Below are 25,155 nucleotides of genomic sequence, written 5' to 3' on the forward strand. Positions count from 1 at the left end.
TCCTGACTGCACGAGGACCAGGTACAAAATAAGGGATGCTGACATTTTGACTGGATGTGCAGGAGGTGAGTGTGTTCTGATTCCTTTCCCCTCTGCTCCGTCCCTCCCTGTTTTACAGGATTTGTAACTGTCATTTGCCTTCTAGAAGATGGGCACGTACGTACCTGTGTCTTGTCCCCTTGAGACTTTGTCCCCCCTTTCCCCTCCCCTCCAACCCCCTATTTCGCACCAGAGATGGACAAGAATATACGTTGTTTTAATTGTATTTCGTAGCAAACAGAAAGTACTGCTGTACTTGTACTGCATTTGTTGAACTTCCAGCTCTTGAACAGGTGTGTTTTGTATAGGATGACTCCTTTTTTTGCAAAATGTTAATAAAGAATGTAGCTTTATTAAACTTAAAGCAGGGCATCAGAGTGGGAATTATGCCTCAGTTTGTGCCATCATGTAAGATGGCAAATATATATATATATATACACACATGTATATATGATTATGTATGTATGTATGTATGTATGTATGTATATATATCAGCGTATACTCCGTCAGCAAGTACGACTTCCTCGAGACAACGGAGCACGGACCACAAATTGGTGCAGCAAGATAAACTCTTTATTTCCCTTAGACCTCTACAGCCATGACACGTTTCAGCCCGTAAAGGGCCTCTATCACATGTATGTATATTATATATATATATATGTATATTATATATATATATATATATATATTATATATATATATATATATGTATAATATATATATATATGTATAATATATATATATATATATATATATATATATATATATATATATATATATATATATATATATATATATATATATATATATATATATATATATATATATATATTACCTACTGGCAGTCGCCAGTAGGTAGTTATAGTTAGGACCCTGTTTCCATAGGAAAACCGCAACATTCTATTTGGAATACCTTTGGCGCCGGTCGACGAATCCTCGCGAAATTTTCAAAATAGGTGGGGCGCTACGCTCCGCTCCTACCCTGAAAGTCTCGGGGGGATTCGTCAAGCGGGGGCTGAGAAAAAAGGGGGGTCCCAAAACGCGTTTTTCCCATGCATTTTTCCATAGGACCTTTAGCCACAGCTACAGCCCGAACAGCTGAACAGAGTTACTTGAAATTTGGCAGAGAGGTAGTCCTCAGGTCAAGGAAGTGCCTTTTGTAGGTCTGGTGTAAATCTGTTCAGTAGTTCCTGAGAAAATAGCATTTAAATCAATATATATATCTGTGGCAGCTTACGGTGCGCTTACCGTGCGCTTACGGTAAGCTTACCGTACGCGTACGGTGACGTGCGCGAGCGCGATTCTGATTGGCTGTTAGATCTTAGTAAACATTCGAATCGGTCGAAACCAGGAAGCGGTGGCCGCCATTTTCTCTCTCGCACTCTGAGGGGGGGGGGAGGAAAAACAAAGGCAAAAAACATGTAAAGGGGCTGTTTAGACAGCTCCTAACCACCTAGCCTTGATGAAGGTGTCCCCAAAGAACTCCCAAGGCCAAAAATCCCAATTTTTTTTTTTTGAAAAATCGCCGATTACGCTTACGCGTACGTTAAAAATTAATTAAAAAAAAAAAAAATTATCCACACTCTCCCCACCCCGTGTGCAAATGGTGTCCGAAGGGCACCATGTGTGCATGGCATATAAATTAGAAAGAAAAATAAAAGATTCCCTGTCACAACGAAGCGCATAATATGTCCTCCATGTGCGCACGGTGCGCGAAGCGCATCGTGCGTACATGGCCCATCCAGCGTAACGTGGGCACGCGGTGCGCGTAGCGCACCGCGTGCCCACCGAGCGTGCACTGCACTAACTGCGTAAAGTGGGCGCGCGGTGCGCAAAGCGCACCGCTTGCCCACTGTGCGCGCACGGTGCGCAAAGCGCACCGTGCGCGCACGGAACGAACTGCGTTAAGTGGGCCCGCACGCCACGAATGGCGTAAAGTAACTTAGCATTTAAAAAACCGTACAAATTCACTGAAAAAACCATAGGTTTCACACACGTTATAGTTAGGAATTAGCATTTAAAAAACCTTGCAAATTCACTGAAAAAACCATAGGTTTCACACGTTATAGTTAGCTGGACATTTTACTGATAAAAAAACCAATGAAATTCCCCCGTTATAGTTAGTGCAGGCAACTATAACTCACGCGACCGCAATCCTCTGCTGATGACATATGTGTCTTTATGAAAAAAAAATATTGTAATATATGTATAGCTAAAATTTAATGGAAGAAGACATGGGCAAATAAGTGTCTAAATACAGTATTAGCATCAGCAGAGGATTGCGGTCGCGTGAGTTATAGTTGCCTGCACTAACTATAACGGGGGAATTTCATTGGTTTTTTATCAGTAAAATGTCCAGCTAACTATAACGTGTGAAACCTATGGTTTTTTCAGTGAATATATATATATATATATATATATATATATATATATATTATTATTTTTTTTCTCATTGCAAATCATGGCTTTGCAGTGAAACATCAAAGCTTTATGCTTAACCCTTTACAATATCTCTGAGGGTATCGGATGCCTTAACCTATCAGCCAATTTATATAGTCAGATCTCATTACCCACAGTCTTGAGCCTGGCCAATCAAACCAGTGTTTATTTTGTGCAGCACTGGATCCGCTGAAGCACGGAACACCCCTCCAGAAACATGGGAGAGCGCCAGATACATAGCTACTATCTGATAAGACTGCCAAGAGCAGCAAGATGTGAAATCCAACATCCAGTAGCAACACACTTCAATAAGTGAAGAGGTGACAAACCAGGGAGTTAAGAAGTAGCTTGCACCACCAGGAACTATTGTAGTCCTCCCCCGACAGGAGTGGAATGGTCTGGGTGAATTGGGGGAAAGTCATTGGGTGGGGTGGAGGCAGAGCGGGTGTTGTTGGTCTTGCCTCTGCCTATGTTATTGTTGCCTCTGTAGCCTCCTCTCTGGTAACCTCTGGTAAACGTAGACTGGGCGGGAGCCTTGTAAGAGGTGGAGGGGTTGTCTGAGGAGTATAGCCTTTGGAGGTGCCCTTGTAAGGTGAGCGACGAAAGGAACGTCTAGGAGCTTACAACTGCAAGGCTCCCATTGATTTAGCTGTGTTCGTATCCTTTTTTATCTTTTCAAGGGTTGAATCTACATTTGGGCCAAATAGGTGCTCCTGATCAAATGGCTGGTTGAGGATGGAACTTTGAACTTCAGATTTAAAACCTGAGATGCGTAGCCAGGCATGCCTATGCAAAAGGACACTTGTGTTTACTGCTCTGGAGGCGGTGTCTGCCACGTCGAGAGCGCAACGGATGAAGGTGTTGGTGATAAGCTTTATCCTCCTGTATGAGTTCATTGGCCCTGTTTTTGTATTTATCTGGGAGGTGCTGCATTATGGACTCTAGTTCATCATAATGTGCCCTATGATACCTGGCTAACAGCGCCTGACTGTTGGCGATGCGCCATATGTTAGCCGCCTGTGAGGCTGTTCTTTGCCAGAGACGTCCAAGTGTTTAGACTCTTTGTCGGGTGGTGCAGCGTCACCTGATGTCTGAGAATTGGCCCTTTTCCTAGCATTGGAAACTACAAGGGAGTCTGAGGGTACTGGGCCTTTAATGTAAGCTGGGTCAGCAGGGGCAGCTTTATATTTTTTCTCGATCCTGGGGTTAATAACTCGAGCCCTAAGCATAGATAGTATTGAGGTGGATCTTTGAGTGGTGTCAAATGTATCCATTAGGAAATCATGCTCTATGGGGTCTGTATGCAAGTGAACCCAGTGGTACTGGGCAGCTCTGTGGACGAGCTGATTAAAGCCCATGGTGTCCTCTGGAGGGGAAGGCCTGGAGGGGTAGATGTCATCCTGTGGAACATCAGGGACATCTGGCGTGTTATAATCATCCCAGGGGTCTGGGGAAGAAGGTGGACTAGGATCCCCTAGTGGCACATCGTCAGGACCCTCCCCTATGTCATCCAAGGTGTCATTATCGTCTACTGGTGTAGAAGATGGTGTAGGGGAACGGTGTGGTGGGGTAGTGGTGGTGGAGGAGGAGGAGTTGGAGAAGGGACTCTTAGAGGAGATGTGGCAATGTCGCTCTTTTTAGGTGGTGGAGCCGGCACACGTAGTGGACTTTTCCTAGAACCAAGAGTCAATTGACCACTTTTAGGATGCCTTATGAGAGTCTTTTGAGCAGGGTCTGGTGTGAACAGCTCATCTGCTGGAGGTTGGAATTTCGATGCCGAGCGTTTTGGTTCCGTAGGCTTCTTCGGCACCTACTCTGTAGTGGTTCTGTGTTGTTTTAGTTTGGAACCGTGCGTTTTTAGTCTATGTGGCCTGTGGAACTTGTTTTTTCGATTCCGAGGCTTTCCTTGGCTCCGAATCCGAACCATTCGGGAGTGGTTTTTGGTTCAGCTCCAAATGTCTTTTCGGTGTCGACGAGTCGGTGCTTGTGGGTTTTGGTGCCGAGTGCTTGGATGTGGATGCAGCTGTCGGCACGGAGGAGGAGGGCGGTTTCTTTTTCGTTGCCGGTGATTGTGTTTTGGTACCGACGGCTGACTGACTCGAGCCCGAGCTGCCTGAAGGCTTAGTAGGCTTCTTTGCCGGGCCTGAGGGCGGGGCATGGGAAGCAGTCTCTCGGTGTGCACCTGGGCCCGAAGGCGAAGGTGTGACCGAAGCCTTTTTCGATGGTGTAGGGAGGGGGTCGGGGTCGACGTTCTTACTTACGACCCGCAGCGCCGGAGTGATCTCTTCGATGTCGGAGTCATCGGCTTCTGAGGTGCTAACGAGGCCTTCTTCGACCTGCTCTCGCTCCGGCACGTGACGCCCTCTTGGAAGATGTCGTCGAGGATTGATGTCGACGAGCGAGCCATGGTTCTTCGAGCACGTCGGTCCAGAATGGTCTTCTTGGAGCAGAAAGAGGAACAAGTTGGACAGTCTCTGGTCTCGTGCTCTGGTGAAAGGCAGAGGTTGCACACCTCATGCAGATCGGTGTGGGGAAACTTCGACCCACATTGAGGACACTTCGTAATCGGCGTCCTTTCCATGAGCCAGAAGCCTAGGGCCAGGTAGGCCTGAAGGCCTTCGTCGACGATCGGAATCGAGGACTTCGATTTGGAGAGATGCACGACGATTAGTGTTCGCGATCGAGACAATACCGTCGCAAGGGTGAAGGATTGCGCGTCGAAAGTGGAATCGGTAACGGTGGAGCGCGACAAACACATCCTAACCCGATGGCGGAAAAAAACAATCCATGCGCACTATAGTCCAAAGGAGGAGTCACCTAACCCGTGACTTCCAAAGACTTTTCCAGGACAAAAACAAGTGCAAACATCCGGGCCCAACACCAGATGGCGATCTATGCTAAGTGTGCTAAGGGGGAGGACACGGACAGACAGACACACGCGCACACAAACACACACACTTACACTTCAAAAGTATTCTCACTCAGAGCAACCAAAGAAACACCACTTAGCATGCACACATTCATATTAGTGGAAACATTTACTCTCTCTGACTCTCTAAGCCGGAGGTTCTTAACCTTTTGACTGTCAGGGACCACCAAGGAATGATTACTGGACACAGTGGAACCCCCACCTAAGCAATTTCTACAATTTGAACCTTGCAAGAGTACACAAAACTGCAGAAACTCATATACATTGAATACATACATAACTTATGAAATACTTTGTTTAATACACAGAACAAATATATTCAAAAAATAAAATTTTAAATGGGAATGTTGGAGACTTTCAACATTTGGAATTATTTATGTGGTGCACATTAGGGTTTTAACTGAGGTCAATAAGTTTCCATATTACTGTTTGATGTACTTAAGCAGCTGCCACGCATCATGCTAGGGATACCAACTTAATTTTTAGCTTCCAATTTCACGTTTCTTCACATATTCAGAATGTTTTAACATTTTCAATTTTATATTTATCTAGTTGATGTAAATATACTTTATTAATAATATATTATTTTTAAACACTGGCCGATCCCCTAGGTACGTGTTACAGACCCCCAGGGGTCAACGGACTCCAGGATAAGATCCACTGCAAAAGGCAAAGAAGTCAGTGTTGTTCTGCAATGGACTGTCACACATATATGACAAAGGAAATTCAGAAAATAGCATCTGTACCACAACCACTGGAAGGTTTTTGCCTCACAATTCCACTCCCATTCAAATCTACCCGGATATCAGCCAGTAACGTTTTCCCTCAATAACCATTCTTTTCTAGGCCTCAACTCAACTACAGCACTCGTGCTCCACCTCATCTTTAAACAGCAAGGAGCTATAGGTTAACGTCTTCACAATAACACGTTCAGAAAACGTTGATCATCTTTTCTAAATTTGAATGGTTGTTTAATCAAAGCCCAATCATGAACTTCTAAATGCTTACCTCTAGCCTTATAAGCGACATCAAGCTAACACTTGGCACTATCCCTCACCTTACCAACTCTGCCTTTAATATCTTGGACATTAGGAAACACACAAACTGAATATTTCCCAATATAACGGTGCCATTTCTTCCTCTCATAAAGGAAAAAAATAAATCTATAACTGAATCTGGAGTATTGACATAACTCCAAAGTGTTTTCTTATATACCACTTAGCAACTAAACTAATAGCTAAAGCATTTTGTATGCCCTCCTTCAAGAAAAGATTGGCCCTTTGCACTAAACCGTTTTCAGCAGGCCATTATAAAGATGTCTTAACATGAGAAATATCATAATACTTAAGACAGCTCACTCAGCATTTTATCTGATACAAATTGAATACCAATATCTGATCATAAGACTTTAGAAATACCTCCCAAAACAAAAATGTTCTCCAAAAAATCTATCACCACATCAGCCGTGGTATTACTTACAAAGGCATAATAAACCCACTTCAAAACATACTCATTTAGGACAACCAAATACCTCATGTAATGTGAAAGTAAACTATATAGTCCTGAAAAATCAACAACCACACATTCCCAAGGTTTCTCTGGAAACAACATTGTGTTAATGGGTTCCTTAGAAGATTTCCAACGTTTATCTGATGCAACCATTTTTTACAGTGCTTGACATAACCCTCCACCTGAGAATCAAATGCTGGACACCAAAATGTTTCCAAATTACCTTCATAGTAGCAGTAACAGCAGGATGCCCGTTATGAGCTATCTCTATTAGCTAGCATGTTAAACTTTCTGCCGGTATAAATCATGCACACACCGCATTCATGTCCATTTCAATAAAAAAATTCTTTGCCACTTATACAAACCATGATTTCCTGTTTGGTGGGCAAACATTAATTAAACATTTCCTGACTTTATGCAACTGCACATCATTTTGACATGGCTTCAACAATTCATCTTCTGAAATGACCCAACTGCTTTGCTGTGAATCAACAACAGTCACAACACACACAATCAGCCCCAACATATTTACTAGTCGAAACATGTTTCACTTCAAACTCAAACTCTTGCCATCTTCACAGAAACATAACGAATCCGGAAAGACAGTTTGCCTGAACACAATTGATCCATCAAAATTACCAAAAGTTTGTGATCTGTGATAATGTCAAATTTCGATCCTCCCACATAGACTTAGAATGTGTCCATGCCCAAACCCAAGCGAGGTATTTCCTCTTGACAGTACTATAGTCACATTCTTCCCCCATGAGGGTGCAGGAAATTAAAGCAAAAGTGTGTTCTTTATGAGCATCCTATGAACTCAAAATCGTCCTCAAGCCTACTGTACGCGGATCTACATTGATAGATTTTAAAGAGGAATAAAAGGTCTTTAAAGGGGGTCCAGTAACAATCGAGTCCTTGAAATAATTACATGCTTGCTCCTGTTCTGGATACCATATAAATCATTCTGTTTTTTAAGTTTCCTCGAAGGGTTTTACTTTCAAGGCATACCCAAGCACAAACGCAGCTTAATGTTTGGTTAAACCTAGGAAATACTTTAAAGAATATTTATCAGTGCTCTTTTGATGGCATCTACCAAATCACCATTTGGCAAAATGTCATTAGCTGTAAGAGTGTGGTGCAAATACTCTAGGAGCTAGATAGATGTACGAATGCATTGACTGGTCGCAAACCCTGCGACTTGGTAAATCACAGGGTTTGCGACCAGTAAATGTGTTTTTTAAACATTCTAAAACTGTTCAGTGATTCATTGCAGGTTACCCTATCGCTTAATGGGTTTGGGAAACCATACAGAATCAGTATTTGGAAGAGCAATGTTTAGGTCATCCCTTACAAACATAGATAATTAATATTTTAATGACTACTGAGAGTTAGTGGTAACCCGTTTGCAAACGAGAAGATTTGCAAGTGGTCGAAAAAACATTTTCAGGCGTAGGTTGTGGTCCCTGAAACCACTGCCTACACTTAAAAAACATTTTCAAAACAACTTTTTTTTATGCAGGAAAACGAACTGCATTTAAAATTAAAGTTTGCTTTATTTTAAATCAATCACAGACATAGTGGTCTGCTGATCCCAACAGGCCACCATCCCTGTGATGGCAATGAATTGTAGTGGGTTGCAATATGCGACCTGCCAAATTAATATGTATGAAGTAGGTCAGAATTCACCCCCCTGAGATTTGGATTTGTAAGAACTGGCCTTCTAGTACATAGGTCAGTTCTTAAAAATCTTCTCTGGTTGCAAAAATACTGCTCCCAAATTGCATTTCTCATGACTAGCAATCATGCCTCTGTCCTCTAACATTTGTAACTCTTTATTTAGCAACAAATTATATGCCTGTGTGATTGGTGCAAATATCAGTATATTGTCTTGGAATGCTTGGACTACTTATATGGTCTTGAAGCATACACCAGTTCTTAAAGCATACATCGGTTCTTAAACAAATCATACATCAGTTTTTGAAACACACTAGCAGTGGATGCCAGGCCGATTAGTAACAGTAGATGCAACTATCCCATAATATCAAAACAATTAACTGCAACATAAATCTGAGTGAAATGGACCTTCCCGTAGGCTTGAGGCTGTCATAACCGAAAGCTTCAGGACTGAAATAAGTGCACTCTAAAGACACATTTTTCCAATATTTGGCGAAGTTAACATCTACCAAAATAGCGATTTGCGAACCAGATTCAACCTTGATATTCACTAAAATATTACCAATATGTGTTGCATAAAGTTCCCTTTATGCTTGGTACCGTTTTTGTGCTGTCGGCATCATCAACCGTGAGCACCAGGTTGTTAACCTTCTGTTCCACTTATTAAAGCACTAATACAGTTTACCTTGTGGAATACCTTAATACTTTTGAAAACAATTTGGAAATGGCAAAATTCCTTACATTTCTTAGATCTTCTCCCAGTAGCTGGGCATGATAGATGATTACTCGTATGCATTTTAGAAACAGCATTTGAAACACACAAACTTCTTTTGTGGAAACTTATAATTTTGTCTTTTCACTCACAACATATATTAGGTGAAAATGCAACATATTCCGTCTCTGCTAAAGCCATGGCTTGGCAATTTGGGCTGGACTGTTCCCATGAGGCACAGGGTCAAGACTGATATGGTTGGGTCTGAACTGGGGTGGTGAAGAGAGCTAAAGAACAATGATGGATTCAACCTAGATCTGTGACTGGGGGTGAGGGTCTGAAAAGTTTCAGCGCTCCGTCCATCTCCTTGTTTTTTTCTTTGTTCGCCCTATGTTGGCAGGGTATGCCCAGACGGGGGTCCCTTGCTCACTTTGCCACTGGATTCAAGCTAGCCTGGCTGATGAGGGGTGTTACTCCGAAACCAGTCCCAGGATGCTTGTTTCATGGAAGACCTGGCTTGGCAGTTCGGGCTGGAATGTTCCCATAAGGCACAGGGTCAAGACTGATTTGAATATGGTTGGGTCTGAACTGGGGTGGTGAAGAGAGCTAAAGAACAATGATGGATTCAACCCAGGGGTGAGTGTCTGAAAAGTTTCAGAGCTCCGTCAATCATCTCCTTGTGTTTGCTTGGGTCTAGTAAATTAGACATGCAAGACATTGGATTTACTGGACAGGGTTATGTGGGGTTATGCAGTGTATGGCAAGCGGAAGACAACAGCATGAGGAATGGAGTAGAAATTCAGTTATTCACTTCCGTTACGTGAAGGCAGCAAAAACAAAACCTGTTTTTCACTGCTGAGAGGTTATCCAGAAAAGTAGATGCTCCTCTGGTCTTTGTATCCTCTCTTGGGACTCCAGAGAACAGAGGAAAGAGGTGTAGAGAGAGGTGATGATCAGGTAGATCACCCTGGTATCCAGAGAGCTGATAGAGATGGTGGAATGGCATATGATGCTTCACTGTCCCCTTTGTATCTGCTTCTTCAAGTCTCAACAGATCCGAAAGAAGAAAAGGAATAGGGAATGATGCTGCGACATCACTAACTGCCATCATGGGTTGCCTACTGATGGTAAGGTTCAGAATCACTGTTAGCACAGATTTATTCAGTGTGCCACTGGCAATCACAGTGCCATTTTGTTCAAGATGTCTAGCAGAATATGGATGCTAAGTAGGGACACACAAAGATATATATATATATCTAATAAAGAGATGGGGGTTACCTATCTGCAGAACTGGTCAAACATGAAAAAACAGCAATGAAGTCAAAGAGTAATTTTGAATTGGCCACGATGCCCATATATCACGCATCTACAAAACAAGTGGGAAAATTAAAGGCTACCTTTAGTAGTGTACTTTCTGCTCCAGCTCAGATTGCAGAATGTATTGATATTTGTCATTGTTATAGTGTACAAGGCTATTTGTTTTAAGTTCATGGCCAGGTGAAGCTTCCAATGCTTAGGCTTTGCACAGATAGCGACAACTGCCCCACATCTTGTACAGCAAAGGCTGGACTATGCCAATGCCATTTAGCTTGGTTTTACACGTTATGCTTTGTGGCATGCAGCTAAACTCCTAGTTTGACCCCCTGAAAAGCACTTACCACCGAAGCATTCTACATTTGTTTCTGGTTGTTCAAAGGATTCAGTTTAAATGGGCCCTGTCATGTAGTGTATTATGATTGGCACGCAATTTCATAACATGCATCTGGACAATTACTCAAGTTATACACAACTCTGTTGCAGGATGTAGCTCTCTGCCTTTTAAGGTGAGTTGGGTGGTCTGTCCCTCAAAAGATTACTTTAGTGCCCTCTTCAAATCCTGGCAGCTCACTAATACTTGACTACTGATCAAATAATTAAATTATTGTAATGTTGTTTTCTATAAATATGAGTTATTCGTTTTAGAGACATTGGCAAGGTTGAAAAGAATTTAACAATTACCTTGTGTCTGACTTTTTGATTTCAGTAGAGCAGAGAGCTTCTTCATTAAGTGCATATCCTTAGCTCGCTCACTCTTCTTATCACTGCGAAACAAAAAAAAAAATAGGATTCATTTTTCCTGTAGATAAGCACATTGCACTAGCTACTCCGGTATATTCTTATTTGTTTTTGTATCAGTGTGCTGTAGACTCACATGCTCTGCCTACTCCTGCCATCTAGTGTTGGGCCTGTATTTCTGCAACTTGCGTTTCTTCAAACAAATTAGTCACAAGATCTATTATGATTCCTCCCTTAGTCCAGAATGCTCCAGCACATATACTCCACCTGAGACTGGCTTCTTCTCAGCAGGCGAGAAATGTGAGGGGATTGGAGTGTCAAAGAAAGAGTGTGTTGTGCAAATTTAAAGTGAATAAAAGAAAAGGAAAAGAAAACATCACAGAACATCAGTGATCACCTCTAGTTTCTGGACAGCAAGACAGGCACTTGTTAATCTACAGCACTACAGGCTACGAACAGGAGGTTGCAGGGTAATGTTTTCTGCTCATAGTATGTGTGGCTGTACATACACATTCTATGCATAGACTGCAAAGCAATCTCTTTTAAAAAAAGTGGCTAGCCAGCAGATGAATTAAAAAATAAATGATGCAGCTGCTTGAAATAGTGTTATTAATACCGCTTGGTCAACTATGGATTCTTAGCATACTAAATGCTTGGTAAAGTAGCAGTATTGCAGATGGGCATCAGAGGGATATTACCTAAAAAAGCCAATATGGCTCCCATTTTACATGCAGTGTGTGCTTTCGGGGGCACTGGGAGAGTGTGTTTGGCTTTAGCACAGCAGGTCTGAATACATTTAACTATCAACCTGACAATGCCAAGTTTGGAAATGGCACTACCATTTTGGGATTTGAATAAGGCTGCGAAACGTTGGTTGGACTTTCTAAATGGTTTTGTTCTAGGAATGTAATATATGGTCTAATTCCATGAATATAATACATGAGTGAATTCTTCACATCAAGAGTTTGAGGGTTCCTTGCAGCTATAGACTATGGTTGTATGAAAAAAGGGTAACTCAATAGTTCGGTTTATGTGGAACAATGAGACAACCTTAAGCAGACAGTTAGAGTTGGTACAAAGCACAGCCTGTCTATATGGCCCTGAATAAATGGTTCCTGTATTTTAAGGGCTTCATGCTCACTATTATGTCTGAGGGTGGAGATTGCAAGTAGAAAGGCCATCTTCCAAGACAAGAACAGCAAGACAAATATGTGCTAAGCCATGGAAGGAGGGCTACTAAGACATGCGAGGACCACGTTAAGATTACGGACAGGTGCAGGATAAGTTTCAGGTGGACTTACCTCTTCAACCCTCCATGAAAGTTATAATTACAGGGACCATAAAAATAGATAAATGCTGTGTGTTTTGAAGGAACACTGCAACTGCATTTAGGTGAAAGCATATGCAAGTGTAAACAAGATCTGCATTGTAAAGATGTTGAAGTGGGAAACAAGCTCCTGCACAGGAACAGTAATAGTAGATGTAACTGTTGAGAAATACAGTAGTGCATGAACCTTTTCCACTTAGGTGTGTAACAGAACGAGCAATGGGAGAGAAAGTCCGACCTGATTGGGAGCTTCTCGTGGGGACTGACTGACATCTTGAGGAGCACTCACTGTCAGGGCTGTCTTGCTCAGGCTGGTGCTATTAGGATGAGGTGGATGGACACTTGCCTGATCTTCCTTACCACATACAGGATAAGATGGAAAAGTGTAGACAAATATCCCTATTCCATTTATAGTGCAATGGCCATGGACAGTGGGTGCAGATACCTGGTGGTGAAACTTTAGCATTTTGTGTTTTTGGCACTGGTGCAAACAAGACTACTGTTGGAGTTCCCCAGTATTGGAAGTACCTATGGAAGACTTGCAACTGGAGTTCCCATTCATGGACCCGTTGATTCTTGCTGAGCAGGTCCGCATAATCGTTCTCCACTCCAGAAAGAGTGGAGAACAGGTGAATGTTGTTCTGAGTTGCACAATGCCAGATCTCCTTGGTCAGTTGAGAAGCAGTAGGTGGAGGGCGAGAGTGGCTCACCCTTCACTTCTGGATGTAGAACTTAGCTGTTATATCTGGTTTTATGAGTACTGTTTTCTCCCTTCGAAGTGGGCTAGTCTAAATGTTTATGTCCATCCCTTAATTGCTGAGAAGCAAGAAACAATTGACATTTTACTGCAGCTCAAACTACCACAAACCCGGCTCCGCTCATTTTAATGACCGGCGATTTTAACATGACCTTACTGCAGGTTACAACATGGGATGAAATTGTAGAAATACTTGATCAGATCTGGCATATACTTTCATTCCAACCTTGACTGTTTGTAAACGATGTGGAGCACTTCCAATTATCGGGTGATCACTCTATTGGATGGGGAGGCAAAATACTTTCCTAAATGTCTGCTCGCTGAGTTGACAGATTGGGCTGAAAAAGGTTTATTGGTATATGTGAACCAGACCGGGTTCAACAAGAGAACAGGCACAACCACTAACATCCTATTGCTTGCCCAGCTAAACGACCAAGCCAGGTGTCGCTCCACAAATCTACACCTGTGTTATGTGGACGTTTGCTCTGCTTTTGATGCGGTACAGTGAAACATCTTGTGGTCCACCAGCGATGCTGGGAAATGTCTTCTCTTCTCTTAAGAGCCATTCAACTACTGTATACAGATGAGTTGGCAAGGGTAAGGCTAGGCGTAAGTCCATTGGTCTAAAAAAAAAAATACCCACAAGCAACGGCCTTAAACAAGGATGTGTGTTGGCTCCGTTTCTATTCAACTTGTATCTAGCAGAGCTGACAAAGGCTCCAAACAGCAGCAAGTCTCATTCTCCCAGGATGTCTGGATTTAGCGCTTCTCATATGCTGTATGCTGATGATGTGGTTCTGATCAGTTACACCAAGGCTGGCCCATAGTGCTTAATTAATGCACCACCGTATAAGCTGTGAATCACGGGCTACGAGTCAAACTGAACAAAACAAAAACAATGTTAGAGACAAGATGATGCCCACCACCAATTTTCCATCTACACAGGTCAGCCTTGGAATCCAAGTCAGAATTCAAGTATTTGGGGGTAATCTTGGATTCAAGAAGTGCTTTCACCAAAACAGTGCAATGTGATACAAAGAAGAAATACAATTCTAACTTTCGCTTTCTGCTCCTTTAGGATCTCAATAAAAGGCCCGTCTCTCCAGCCACTCCTTCAAGTTATGGCTGCAAAACATGTTCCCTCACTCATGTATGGAGCTGAGGCCCTGAGAGGAAGAGACCACAAAATATTTGATAATGCCATAACAGGGACATACCGACGTGTTTTCAACCTTCCTCGCCATGCGTCTCCAGCTCAAATTCATCTTGAATTCGGCCTCAGGAAACGGAACTTATACAGTCTAGGTGCTTATTTAAATTTTGTTATAAACTAAAAAACTATCACACACTCACCCTAAGTACTATTTTGTGGAAGGCCATAAGTAATTCAAGAAACATCCTGGCACATGACTACTTAAATTTAGCTCTAACCACCTTTAAGGCAGAGGAACTTTGGGCCTTAACCCTTTCACAACTAGTTTAAAGAGTCATAAATTCAAACAGGAAAAAGATCTCACCCCTAATCGATAAAGCTGCTGTGTCCAATAGACCTCATACTTGGATGATAATAGGCTCATTTGGCCATCTAAAACCTCAATCATAATTAGGGGACCTGTTTGAGCTAAAGTTCAAGCTCAAGCTGCTGAATCTTCGGTTAGGCAATCTCCAAACCCGCTTTAATTCCCCTGTTTGGAGAAGAACGTCCGTTGAGATCTCATATTGACTTTGTGACTACTCAAAGAAAGACATTTGCCACATCGTCTGTACTTGCTCAGCTCTAATGATGGAATGGAAAGGTCAGCTGAGACAGTACTTTATTAGGGACATAATACGCATGTACCGGCAAGGGATTATAGCCTGCCTTCAAGGAGTGGATGCGATATTCTCTGGAAAATTCCTTAAGTTTATGTGAATTGCAGATTCAAAACTAGCAAAGACAGACTTATACAGAAGCTTTTTCTTTCTTACTATGAATCGGTATTATCTGCAAATTCATCGAGACTTTAGTCTATTAGTCATGGAGTTAGGATTGAAATGCACTGTCTACCAAGCACTTACTTGCAGGGCACTCAACATCAATGAGTAACTGCATGCACTTTTTGTTGCTTGTAGTACTAACTTAAGTGACCTCCTCTGATCAGTTGGGGTCCTCTTTGGTCCAGTATCTCCTGAATGATGAAATGTAACCAAGTCAATGCACTAAGCACTTTTCATCCAGAATACTAGCACAAGAAAAGCTATTATGTTTTACCCTCTGAAGTTTTCCGCTCTTTACTCTAGTGTTCCTAGTATGATGAATTGAAAATAAGCTTAGCAGTTTTCCTTGAGTATTTGCACTACCAAAGCTATTGTTTTATGCCTGTCGTTTTCCATGTGATAATCTTGAATCCAAGCCAAGGCGCTCAGCCGTGTCTTCCTGAGTACTTGTACTAGCAATGCAATCATATTTTATGACTTGTATAGTATATTCCAATTAATCAGGTACTGGTCTTGGTGCTTAGGCGCATCAAAATGTTTATAACAAATGAGGGCGCTAGCACAAACATACGCAATATGCCAGATTTTATTCAATGATGTTTATAAATTGTGATTTTATGGCAAATCGTAAATTTTAAATAACTGAACAATAAAGATTATTCATTGATTGCTTGTGAAAAGCAGGCTTGGGTCTGATAGACTGTAGGACACCCATAAGACTTTAGTATGTCTGTATTCTTTTTGATTGCCAGTGTGTGGCTGCCCTAAGTGCTTCCCTGCAGCATCAATCTTTTTGGGGATAATGTATCCATGAAAATAACCCAGATCTTCAAGGGAAGGCTTACATTTCTTTTCTATCTGGGAGTCACCATCCTGGCCTCTACTGGATTCGTAAGAGCGCCACTTGTAGACTCTAGCATCCCCTTTCACATCGGAAAATAGCTAATAGACCACTCTGTCTTGGAAATGTTTGCAAGAGGAAGTCCTCATCCTCCACAGTATGGCGCATTACACAATGGTGTTGGTCAGCCTGCTCTATTTCTGCATGATACGTAGTAGTATCATCTGATGTGGAGGCCATCGCAGGATATGGCTCGGGATAAGGGTCATCCTGTGAGCCCACTGCTAATCCTTCTAGGGATCATCTCCTTCTAGAGGTCTAAATGGCTCCATATAGGGGTACTTTAGGTAGTAAGGACTACCTGATTCAGTATGCTGAGGGTCAGATGGAGGAACATACAAAGGTTAGTGGTGGAAAGGGTGAAGGGCTGGTAGCCGTATGTCTAACCCTTTTGGGGCTTCATGGTGTAAGAGGAGGAGTCTGAGGTTCTCCCTCAAAGGAGATGCATCTCAGTGGTGATGAGCGCTAGAGGTTTTGGCCAGACTAGCATTTTGCCAGTGTCTATGTGAATAATGAGTTTATTCTGTTTTTAATTGTCCAGGACATCTGCCAGCTCTTTGAAGATCAGCCCCTGTGAGATATTGGACCTCTGTGTCAGAAGATCCTTATGAGCCGACTTCAGTGTCTAATGCTGGTGAATCTTCGGCATCGACATTGGCTCAGAGTGGGGTTTTTCGACAGACTAAGGTTGAGATTGTGGTGGCTTTGATGCAGAGTGAGGTTTTTCAGTGCAGTGCCCAAGCGCTGAGCGGGTGACGGAGCAGGTTAAGGTACGATGCAATTGGGTGGGGCTTTGCTCAACATTAAACCAGTCTTTGGAGTCGGGGTGTACCAGATGGAGGTGTGAGACTCAAACATTTATGGTATAAATCTTTTTATTGTTTTGAGGACTGATAACAACAGCAACCCATCTACATCCACTGGCCAGTGGGGAAACAATGAACCATTGTGAAAATAATAAGAATGAGAATGAACAATGGAGAGAAAAAGAAAAAAAAATAAGAAATTATTAATAGATGTAGGTTCTCTACAGATTGAGCGAATAACACCATATAATCGTAGAACAACTCCTGTGTAGGCACAGTATACATTAACAATAGACACGTTATACATCTCCATGAACCGATTGAGTGAGGCAAAGAACCTGCGAGGATATCGGGAAGGTCAGTCGGTTGCTTAAAATGTAATAGTTGAGCCCCATTTTTTATCAAAGCGTAGTAGCGTGTGACACTCACCGTCAGTTACTCAATACTGACAATCTCCTATAATTTATTCAGCCAGTCTAGTCTAGTCGGAAGAGTTTGGGTGTCCCAGAGGGACAACAGGAGCTGTGTAGCAGCTCCCAGAGCCAAAGTGATGACCCGCCTAAGACAGGATTTTAAAGGGTAGGTTAATGCATTCGGCAATCCCAGTAATATATAGGTAGGGCACCTGGGCAACTCTGTCTCATAAGTGTTGTCAATATCAGACATTATGATTACCACAATTGCTGAATCTTCAGGCATTGCCATAGCAAGTGTGTAAGGGTGCCCTCCATTGCCAGGGTCCATCCCCTGACTTCCAGCGGGCCACCCTGACTGGGGTATAGTACCAATAGTGGGCTATTTTAGGAAACATTTCCTTGCCTGCGGTGCTGCATGAAGAAGCCCTAGCTCTGTGGATAAAAGATTGCCATTCCTTAAGTGAAAATTCACATTCAGATTACCACCTACGTTGCGCAGGTGATTTGGTGAGATGCAAAAGTTTGAAGAGGAAGGAATATATATCCGAGAGTAATCGTTTATCTGATTGGCATGTAATAAATCATTTTTCAAAGTCTGTCAACAGTGTCTAGCATGTTTAAGAATGTGGGGTTGTAAGGCTCAGTGCCTCAGAGCAATGTATTTCCAGTAGGATTCAAGAGGCAAGCCATAACCAAAGTGGAGTTGGGTGAAGTTAATCGCTCCATTTGAATCAAAGAGATACCACAATTCTCTTACAAATAGGCTTTTGCCATCTAATATAGCTATTGCCTTCCACTGCCAGCGAGAATTCTGGGTGGCCTATGAATGGAGTCAGAGGTGATGTGAGCGTGGAGAGACATCTCGCTACTTCTACCCTCTCCCACACTCCCACTGTGGCCCTGGTGACTGGTGAAATATATACTCTGAAAAGTCGATATTTTTTAGATAGCCAGGGTACCTTCCAGACATGAATCCTAGCGATGGTATGGTCAATAAAGCACCAACGCTTTTCAGATGTAGGTCTGTACTATTCTATCATGTAGCACAGTTGGGCTGCCTGGTAATATCTTCCTAGATGAGGAATTTCCAACCCACCGTCCTTCTGTTTGAAATATGTCTGAGTATGAGCCATGTGGGCTTTCTTCCCGCCCCATATAAAGTCACTCATGAGGGGTTGCAATTTATTCAGAACCGATTAGGGGGGTTAGGGGGTGTTGCAACAATTAAGTTTCCATAAAATATAAAATCCGGGGAAGTAGGGTCATTTTAACCGCTGCTAATCTACCTAGTCAGGACAGCGTGTAATTTTTACAGGTCGAAAGTTCCACTCTGGAAGTGGCGAGGAGGGTAGATTAGTTCTCCTGCAATGTGCGCTCAGTCGTAGAAAACATCTAGAGTTCCAGACATTTCAACCCACAGGTCGCCCTGGCAAAGGGAAACATATTAGCTGGTTGCATCTGGTCAGCTCTGGGGATAGTCAGACTGAGGGCCAGCGTTTTCTGCAGGTTAATCTTAAAACCGGAACCTAGGCCAAAGTCCTTCATTTCACGCAAAAGAGAGGGCAAGGAGGCAAGTGGTTGTGTTAAGATGAGCATAATATCATCAGCATATAGCAATATTTTATGGTCTCTGTGTCCCATGTGGATCCCTGCGATAGTGCTGTGCAGGCGAATATGTTCTGCTAAGGTCAATGTCTAGAGCACAAAGAGTAAAGTAGACAAGGGACACCCCTGTTGGGTGCCCTGCGAAATCCCGAAGGGCGGGACAAGATACCATCAACTTGGACCTTGGCCTCCGGGGCAATATAATTACAGCTCACCCAACGCCGAAATCTCTCAGCTAGCCCGAATCTAGCAAGCACCAGGTGAAGGTAGTGTCAAAGTACACGGTCAAAGGCTTTTTCTCCATCTACCGACAAAAGCAGGGCGGGCCTATGAGAGATTTGTGATTTCATCAAGGAGGTGACAGAGTCTCTTTGTGCCATCACTACAGCCTCTCTCTGGGATAAACCCAGAGTGATCGGGGTCTATGAGTCTCTGCATATACGGTGCCAGACGGGAGGTAAGCATGCTAGTAAACGTTTTCGTATCAACATTCAACAATGAAATAGGCTGGTACGAGGCGCCTCGCGCCGGATCCCTGCCTGGCTTTGGAGTAACTACGATTGCGGCCATCTGCATGGAGGGTGTGAGACTCCCAGAGTCCCTGAACAAGTAGTAAAGGCATGTAAGTAGTGGAGTAAGGGAAGACGAGAATACTTTAGAAACTTCTGAGTTGAAGCTCTTCCCAGAGGGCTTTCCCTGTGGGGAGCTTTTGAATAGACCAAAGAACTCCCTCAGGTCATATGTCAACATCTAGTTTAGACGCCTTCAAATCTGTGAGCAGAGTCAATGGAGCCCGCGGCACATAATCAGTCACTGCAGCCTTGTTAAGCGTCTCTGCTGTGTATAGTGCAGAATAAAAGTGTTCAAATTCTTTTGTCATATATTAATCGGTCTTCAGTCTTGTCCCCTACGATATCTAAATCTCAGAGACCCTTCCTTCGGCAGGCAACCTGAGCCCGAATTTGATGCACCAGAAGTCTACCGGCTTTGGTACTTCCCTCATGATATCGTTGTCTAGTGCGTAAGATCGAGTGTTCTGTCCTGTCTACATCTAATGCCCTCAGCTGTTTTCGGGATGCTTTAAGTTGGTGTCTAGCTTGACAGGAACCCGTATGCAATTGAACTCCCTCTAGTTCCTTAACCGTCCCTTCTAACTGCTCCCGTTTATCCCTCCTGTCCCTGTTCAGCCTGGCCGCTATAGCAATAAATTGCCCTCGAATCACAGCCTTTAATGTGTCCCACAACAATAAAACAGGTGTGGTGCCATCATCACTGGAGTCCAAAAAAGTCTCAATTGATTTCTGAATCTCTGAAACATTAGTCGTATGAGAGCAGTTTGTGCAGTGTGAGGGTGATAGGGGGGGTGATACAATAGTGCCGCCACCACTATCTTGGCAGCCACCATGGCCAGATTAAGGTCAGGAGATGTCAAAAAGAGATATATGCAGGCATATGTCTGGTGCGCTGCACACAAAAAAAGTATACTCTTTGGTAGAGGGATTGCGCTGGCGCCACACATCTACCAAGCCCATATCTGTCAACCATTTCTGCATTGAATCCGAGAATACACCCGACCGCCCCACTCTATGCACCTATCTGGAAGTTACCAACTATGTTAAAGTCCCTCCTATCAACAGATCCTCATCCGGTGAAGCCAACACACGGCCCAGTGAATTACTTAGGGAAAGGCTCTTGCAGGTCATTTGGAGAACATACAGAGGCTAAAGTATAAGTGAGGTCCCCCACCTCCACCTGCAGGGAAAGCAGCCTACTAGGTACTTTGGCTTGAATCTTAAGAATCTTCCATGGCCACTGCCGCCGTCTTCCCTGATGAGGACGAAAAATATTGGCAGTCAAACCACTTTGATCTAAGGCGTTTCCAGTTGGTGCGGAGTAAATGCATTTCTTCAAGAAAACGGATATCACATCTGGCCTCCCTGAGAAGTGTGAAGAGTGCCAGCTGTTTGCCAGGGTGTTAAGACCCCGTATGTTGAGGCACAATATCATAATCATGAAGACAGGTATAAAGAGAATGTACAGCTGGTGAATAGTTAAGGGGTTAACCCCCCCTGCCCCCCACTGTTGAGTCTGAAGCCTAGCAACACAGGAGTCATACTGGAGCTGAAAAGAAAAGGCTGTAGAGTTGACAAGACTCCTTATGGTGTGTCACAGAATATGCAGTCAAAATAATTCCTAGACCCCATCTAAAGTAAAACCAAGCAAATGGGTAATGTTACGTACCCAGTAAGCAACTGTTCTTGGCATGTAGAGCTGTAGATTCGCATGCTTTGCATACTCCTCCCATCTAGTGTTGGGTCCTGATATTAGCAAGTTGCTTTTCTTCGAAGAAGTCTTTCCAGTCACGAGGTAGGTTACTCCTCCTTTCGGTGATAATGCGCATGGGCATCGACTCCATTGTTAGCTTGTTTCCCCGCAGAGGGTGAGAATGGAGTTAGCAAAGGTAGAATAGGGATGTCCATGCGTATGTATGTAAAGTAAGAAAACTGCAACAGGTATAGGTACCTGGGGAGGCGGGTGGGCGCATGTGAATCTACAGCTTTACATGCCAATAACAGATGCTTACTGGGTAAGTAACATTATCAGTTCAAGGCATGTGAGCTGTAGATCACATGCCTTGTATAGACTATATAGCAGTAAACTCCAAAAGCGGTGGCTAACCTGTAGCTGTTGCAGTTGTTTGAAGAACAAGTTACTTACCTTCGGTAACGATGTATCTGTAAGAAACATTAGTTAGTTAGATTCCTCACCTTAGAATATCCCCAGGCGTCAAGACTGGATCCGGAAGATTTTTCGTCAGCAATACCCCTTGCGCGTCGCTAGGCGTCGTCTGCGGCTCCGCGTCCGTCGTCGGCGTCGTGCGCCGGAATGACGTCGTCGGAGTACTTAGACGCCGCCCTCGCGCGCTGACGTCAGTTCTTGTACATAGCCTTCCCCGCCAGGAACGCAGAGCCATGCAAGAGACCGACACTGGTGCCAAAAAATTCTAGGGCCCTGAAAGGGATAGCCTTAACCCTAGATGTCAGTTTGCAGAACAGGGAGGATGGGTGGGTCGGTGAGGAATCTAACTAACTAATGTTTCTTACAGATACATCGTTACCGAAGGTAAGTAACTTGTTCATCTGAAAGAAACACGTTAGTTAGATTCCTCACCTTAGAATAGATACCCAAGCAATACCAACCCCGGTGGTGGGTCTGCGAACCAAGATCACACCAGAAAGTCCTGGAGGACAGAACGGACAAAGAAGCCATCCCTCCGGACTTGGCTGTCTAGGCAATAATGCCTGGCAAACGTGTGCAGCGAAGCCCACGTTGCCGCCTGACAGATGTCCTGCAAAGGGACACCCCGTCCCAAAGCAGTAGTAGCCGCTGTGGCCCAAGTAGAATGGGCGCGCAGCCCAACAGGCGGTTCCTTTTTTGCCAAGGAATAACAGATTTTTATACACAAAACGACCCACCGGGAGATGGTCCGTTTGTGTACAGCTTTTCCCTTCTTTGCACCCACGTAGCCAACGAAAAGCTGGTCGTCCACCCGGAACTGTTTAGTGCGGTCCAAATAAAAGGAGAGCGCACGTTTTGGGTCCAGATGGTGGAGCCGCTCTTCCTCTTTGGAAGGATGCGGAGGCGGAAAGAAGGTGGGCAAGGTGACAGATTGCCCAAGATGAAAGGGGGTCACCACTTTCGGTAGAAAGGAAGGACGAGGCCGAAGGACAACCTTGTCCGGATGAACAGATAGAAAAGGAGGCTTGGCCGAGGTGATGGCTACCAGGAAAGCAGTCTTTAGAGTTAGAAGACGATGAGGACAATTGTGAAGAGGCTCAAAGGGAGCGCACATCAGGAATGTCAAGACAAGGTTCAAGTCCCACTGAGGCATTACGAAAGGGACAGGAGGGAACGTGTGAGTAATGCCTTTAAGAAAGCGTGACACAACAGGGGACTTGAAAAGAGAGGGCTGATATGGAAGCCGTAAGAAGGCAGAGAGAGCAGCAAGATAACCTTTCAAGGTGCCCAGGGCAGAGCCCTGCCGGGCCAAAGAAAGAAGAAAGAGGAGAACCTCAGAAAGAGGGGCGGAGAGGGGATCCACAGCCTTTGCTGTGCACCATGCCACAAATTTGTTCCACCGGCAGGCGTATACCGTCTTTGTGAAGGGACGCCTGGCTGCCAGAATGATATCACAGACTTCAGGAGGCAAGTCAAATGGCATCAACTGCCGCCGGTCAATCTCCACGCATGGAGGTGGAGGCTGGACAGGTTCGGGTGGAGGACCGTCCCCTGCTGCTGCGACAGAAGATCCTCCCGAAGGGGCAGACGTATCGGAGGATCGGTCAACATACTGAGTAGCTCGGGATACCATTACCTTCGTGCCCAATCCGGAGCCACCAAGATGACTTGGGCCTGGTCGCGCTTGATCTTCTTCAGCACTCTGGGCAGAAGTGGTATAGGCGGAAAGGCGTACAACAGACCGCAACTCCACTCGCGACGAAAAGCGTCGCCGAGCGAGTGCCGCCTTGGAAATTCCAACGCGCAGAACTGCTGACATTGCGCGTTCTCGTCGGTGGCGAATAGATCTAACCAAGGCTCTCCCCACTGCTGAAAGAGACCTTGCGCCACCTCGGAGTTCAGACGCCATTCGTGATCCATCATGCACCGGCGGCTGAGTTCGTCTGCTCTGGCGTTCAGAGAGCCCGCCAGATGTTGAACCACCAGGGTGACGCCCTGGTGTTCCAGCCATGTCCAGAGGCGCAGAGCCTCCTGACAAAGGGTCCACGACCCCACCCCGCCCTGTTTGTTGCAATACCACATGGCGGTGGTGTTGTCCGTGAACACCTGCACGACACTTCCCCGGACAGAGGGAAGGAAGGCTTTCAGTGCAAGTCGGATCGCTCGCAGCTCCAACAAGTTGATGTGGAGGCGAGACTCCGCCGGAGACCAGAGGCCTCTGATCTCCGCCTCTCCTATATGGCCACCCCATCCCAGAAGGGACGCATCCGTCACTACGACATGCTCCGGAAGGGGTAGGGAGAGGCTCTTGCCCGTGACCCAATCACGGTCCGTGAGCCACCACTGCAACTGCTGTGCAGTGCCCTCCGAGATCAAGACATGGTCGGACAGGTTGCCGTGATGCTGGGCCCACTGAAACTTCAGGTCCCACTGCAGAGCCCGCATGCGCCGCCTGGCGTGATGCATTAGTAGGATGCAGGAGGCCATCAGCCCCAGAAGCCGCAACACTAGCCTGACCGAAACCCAGGATAGAGGCCGAAAGATGGGAATCAGGGCCTGTATATACCGGACCCGCTGCTCCGGTGGATGGACCCGGAACTGCGCCGAATCGAGACCCGCTCCGATGAAGAGGAGCTTCTGAGAGGGGCTCAGGTGTGACTTCGGCACGTTGATGGAAAACCCCAGCAAATGCAGGAGATCCGCCGTAGTCTGGAGGTGGGAGACGACTGCCTGGGGCGAGCCCGCCTTCAACAACCAGTCGTCGAGATAGGGGAAGACTGGAACCCCTGATCTGCGCAGATGAGCTGCGACCACCGCCATCACTTTCGTGAACACCCGAGGGGCACTGGTAAGGCCGAAGGGGAGCACGGTGAACTGAAAGTGCTCCTGACCCACCGTGAACCGCAGGTAACGCCGGTGGGCCGGCAGGACGGGGATGTGGAAATATGCGTCCTGCAAGTCCAACGTTACCATCCAGTCTCCAGGGTCTAGGGCAGCTAGAACCTGAGCCAAAGTCAACATTTTGAACCGTTCCTTCCGGAGGAAGGCATTGACGTTCCGGAGGTCCAAGATAGGGCGTAGGCCCCCTTTGCCCTTCTTGGGAACCAGAAAGTAGTGGGAATAACAACCACGACCTACTTCTGGGCTCGGAACGTGCTCGACGGCCCCCTTGGCCAAGAGGGCCGAAACTTCCTCGTGGAGAAGATTCAAATGATCCCCCGAGATACGGTGGTGCTGCGGTGGCATGGCTGGAGGGGTCGTCTCGAAGGG

The 25,155-nt window shown here is 44.8% G+C and overlaps 1 protein-coding gene across 2 annotated transcripts in view; it reads right to left on the reverse strand.

Annotated features, from left to right (window-relative positions):
* RAB3GAP2 (RAB3 GTPase activating non-catalytic protein subunit 2) overlaps positions 1 to 25,155 on the reverse strand; it is a 687,447-nt gene that overhangs the window by 303,624 nt on the left and 358,668 nt on the right. For both annotated transcript variants that reach the window (XM_085612952.1, XM_085612951.1), the window contains exon 16: positions 11,301 to 11,383. In XM_085612952.1, the coding sequence (XP_085469078.1) occupies positions 11,301 to 11,383 (83 nt within the window). The remainder of the gene's footprint in view (positions 1 to 11,300; positions 11,384 to 25,155) is intronic.

The sequence above is a fragment of the Triturus cristatus genome, chromosome 6 (genome assembly GCF_964204655.1).
Source record: "Triturus cristatus chromosome 6, aTriCri1.1, whole genome shotgun sequence".
Lineage (NCBI taxonomy): Eukaryota > Metazoa > Chordata > Amphibia > Caudata > Salamandridae > Triturus > Triturus cristatus.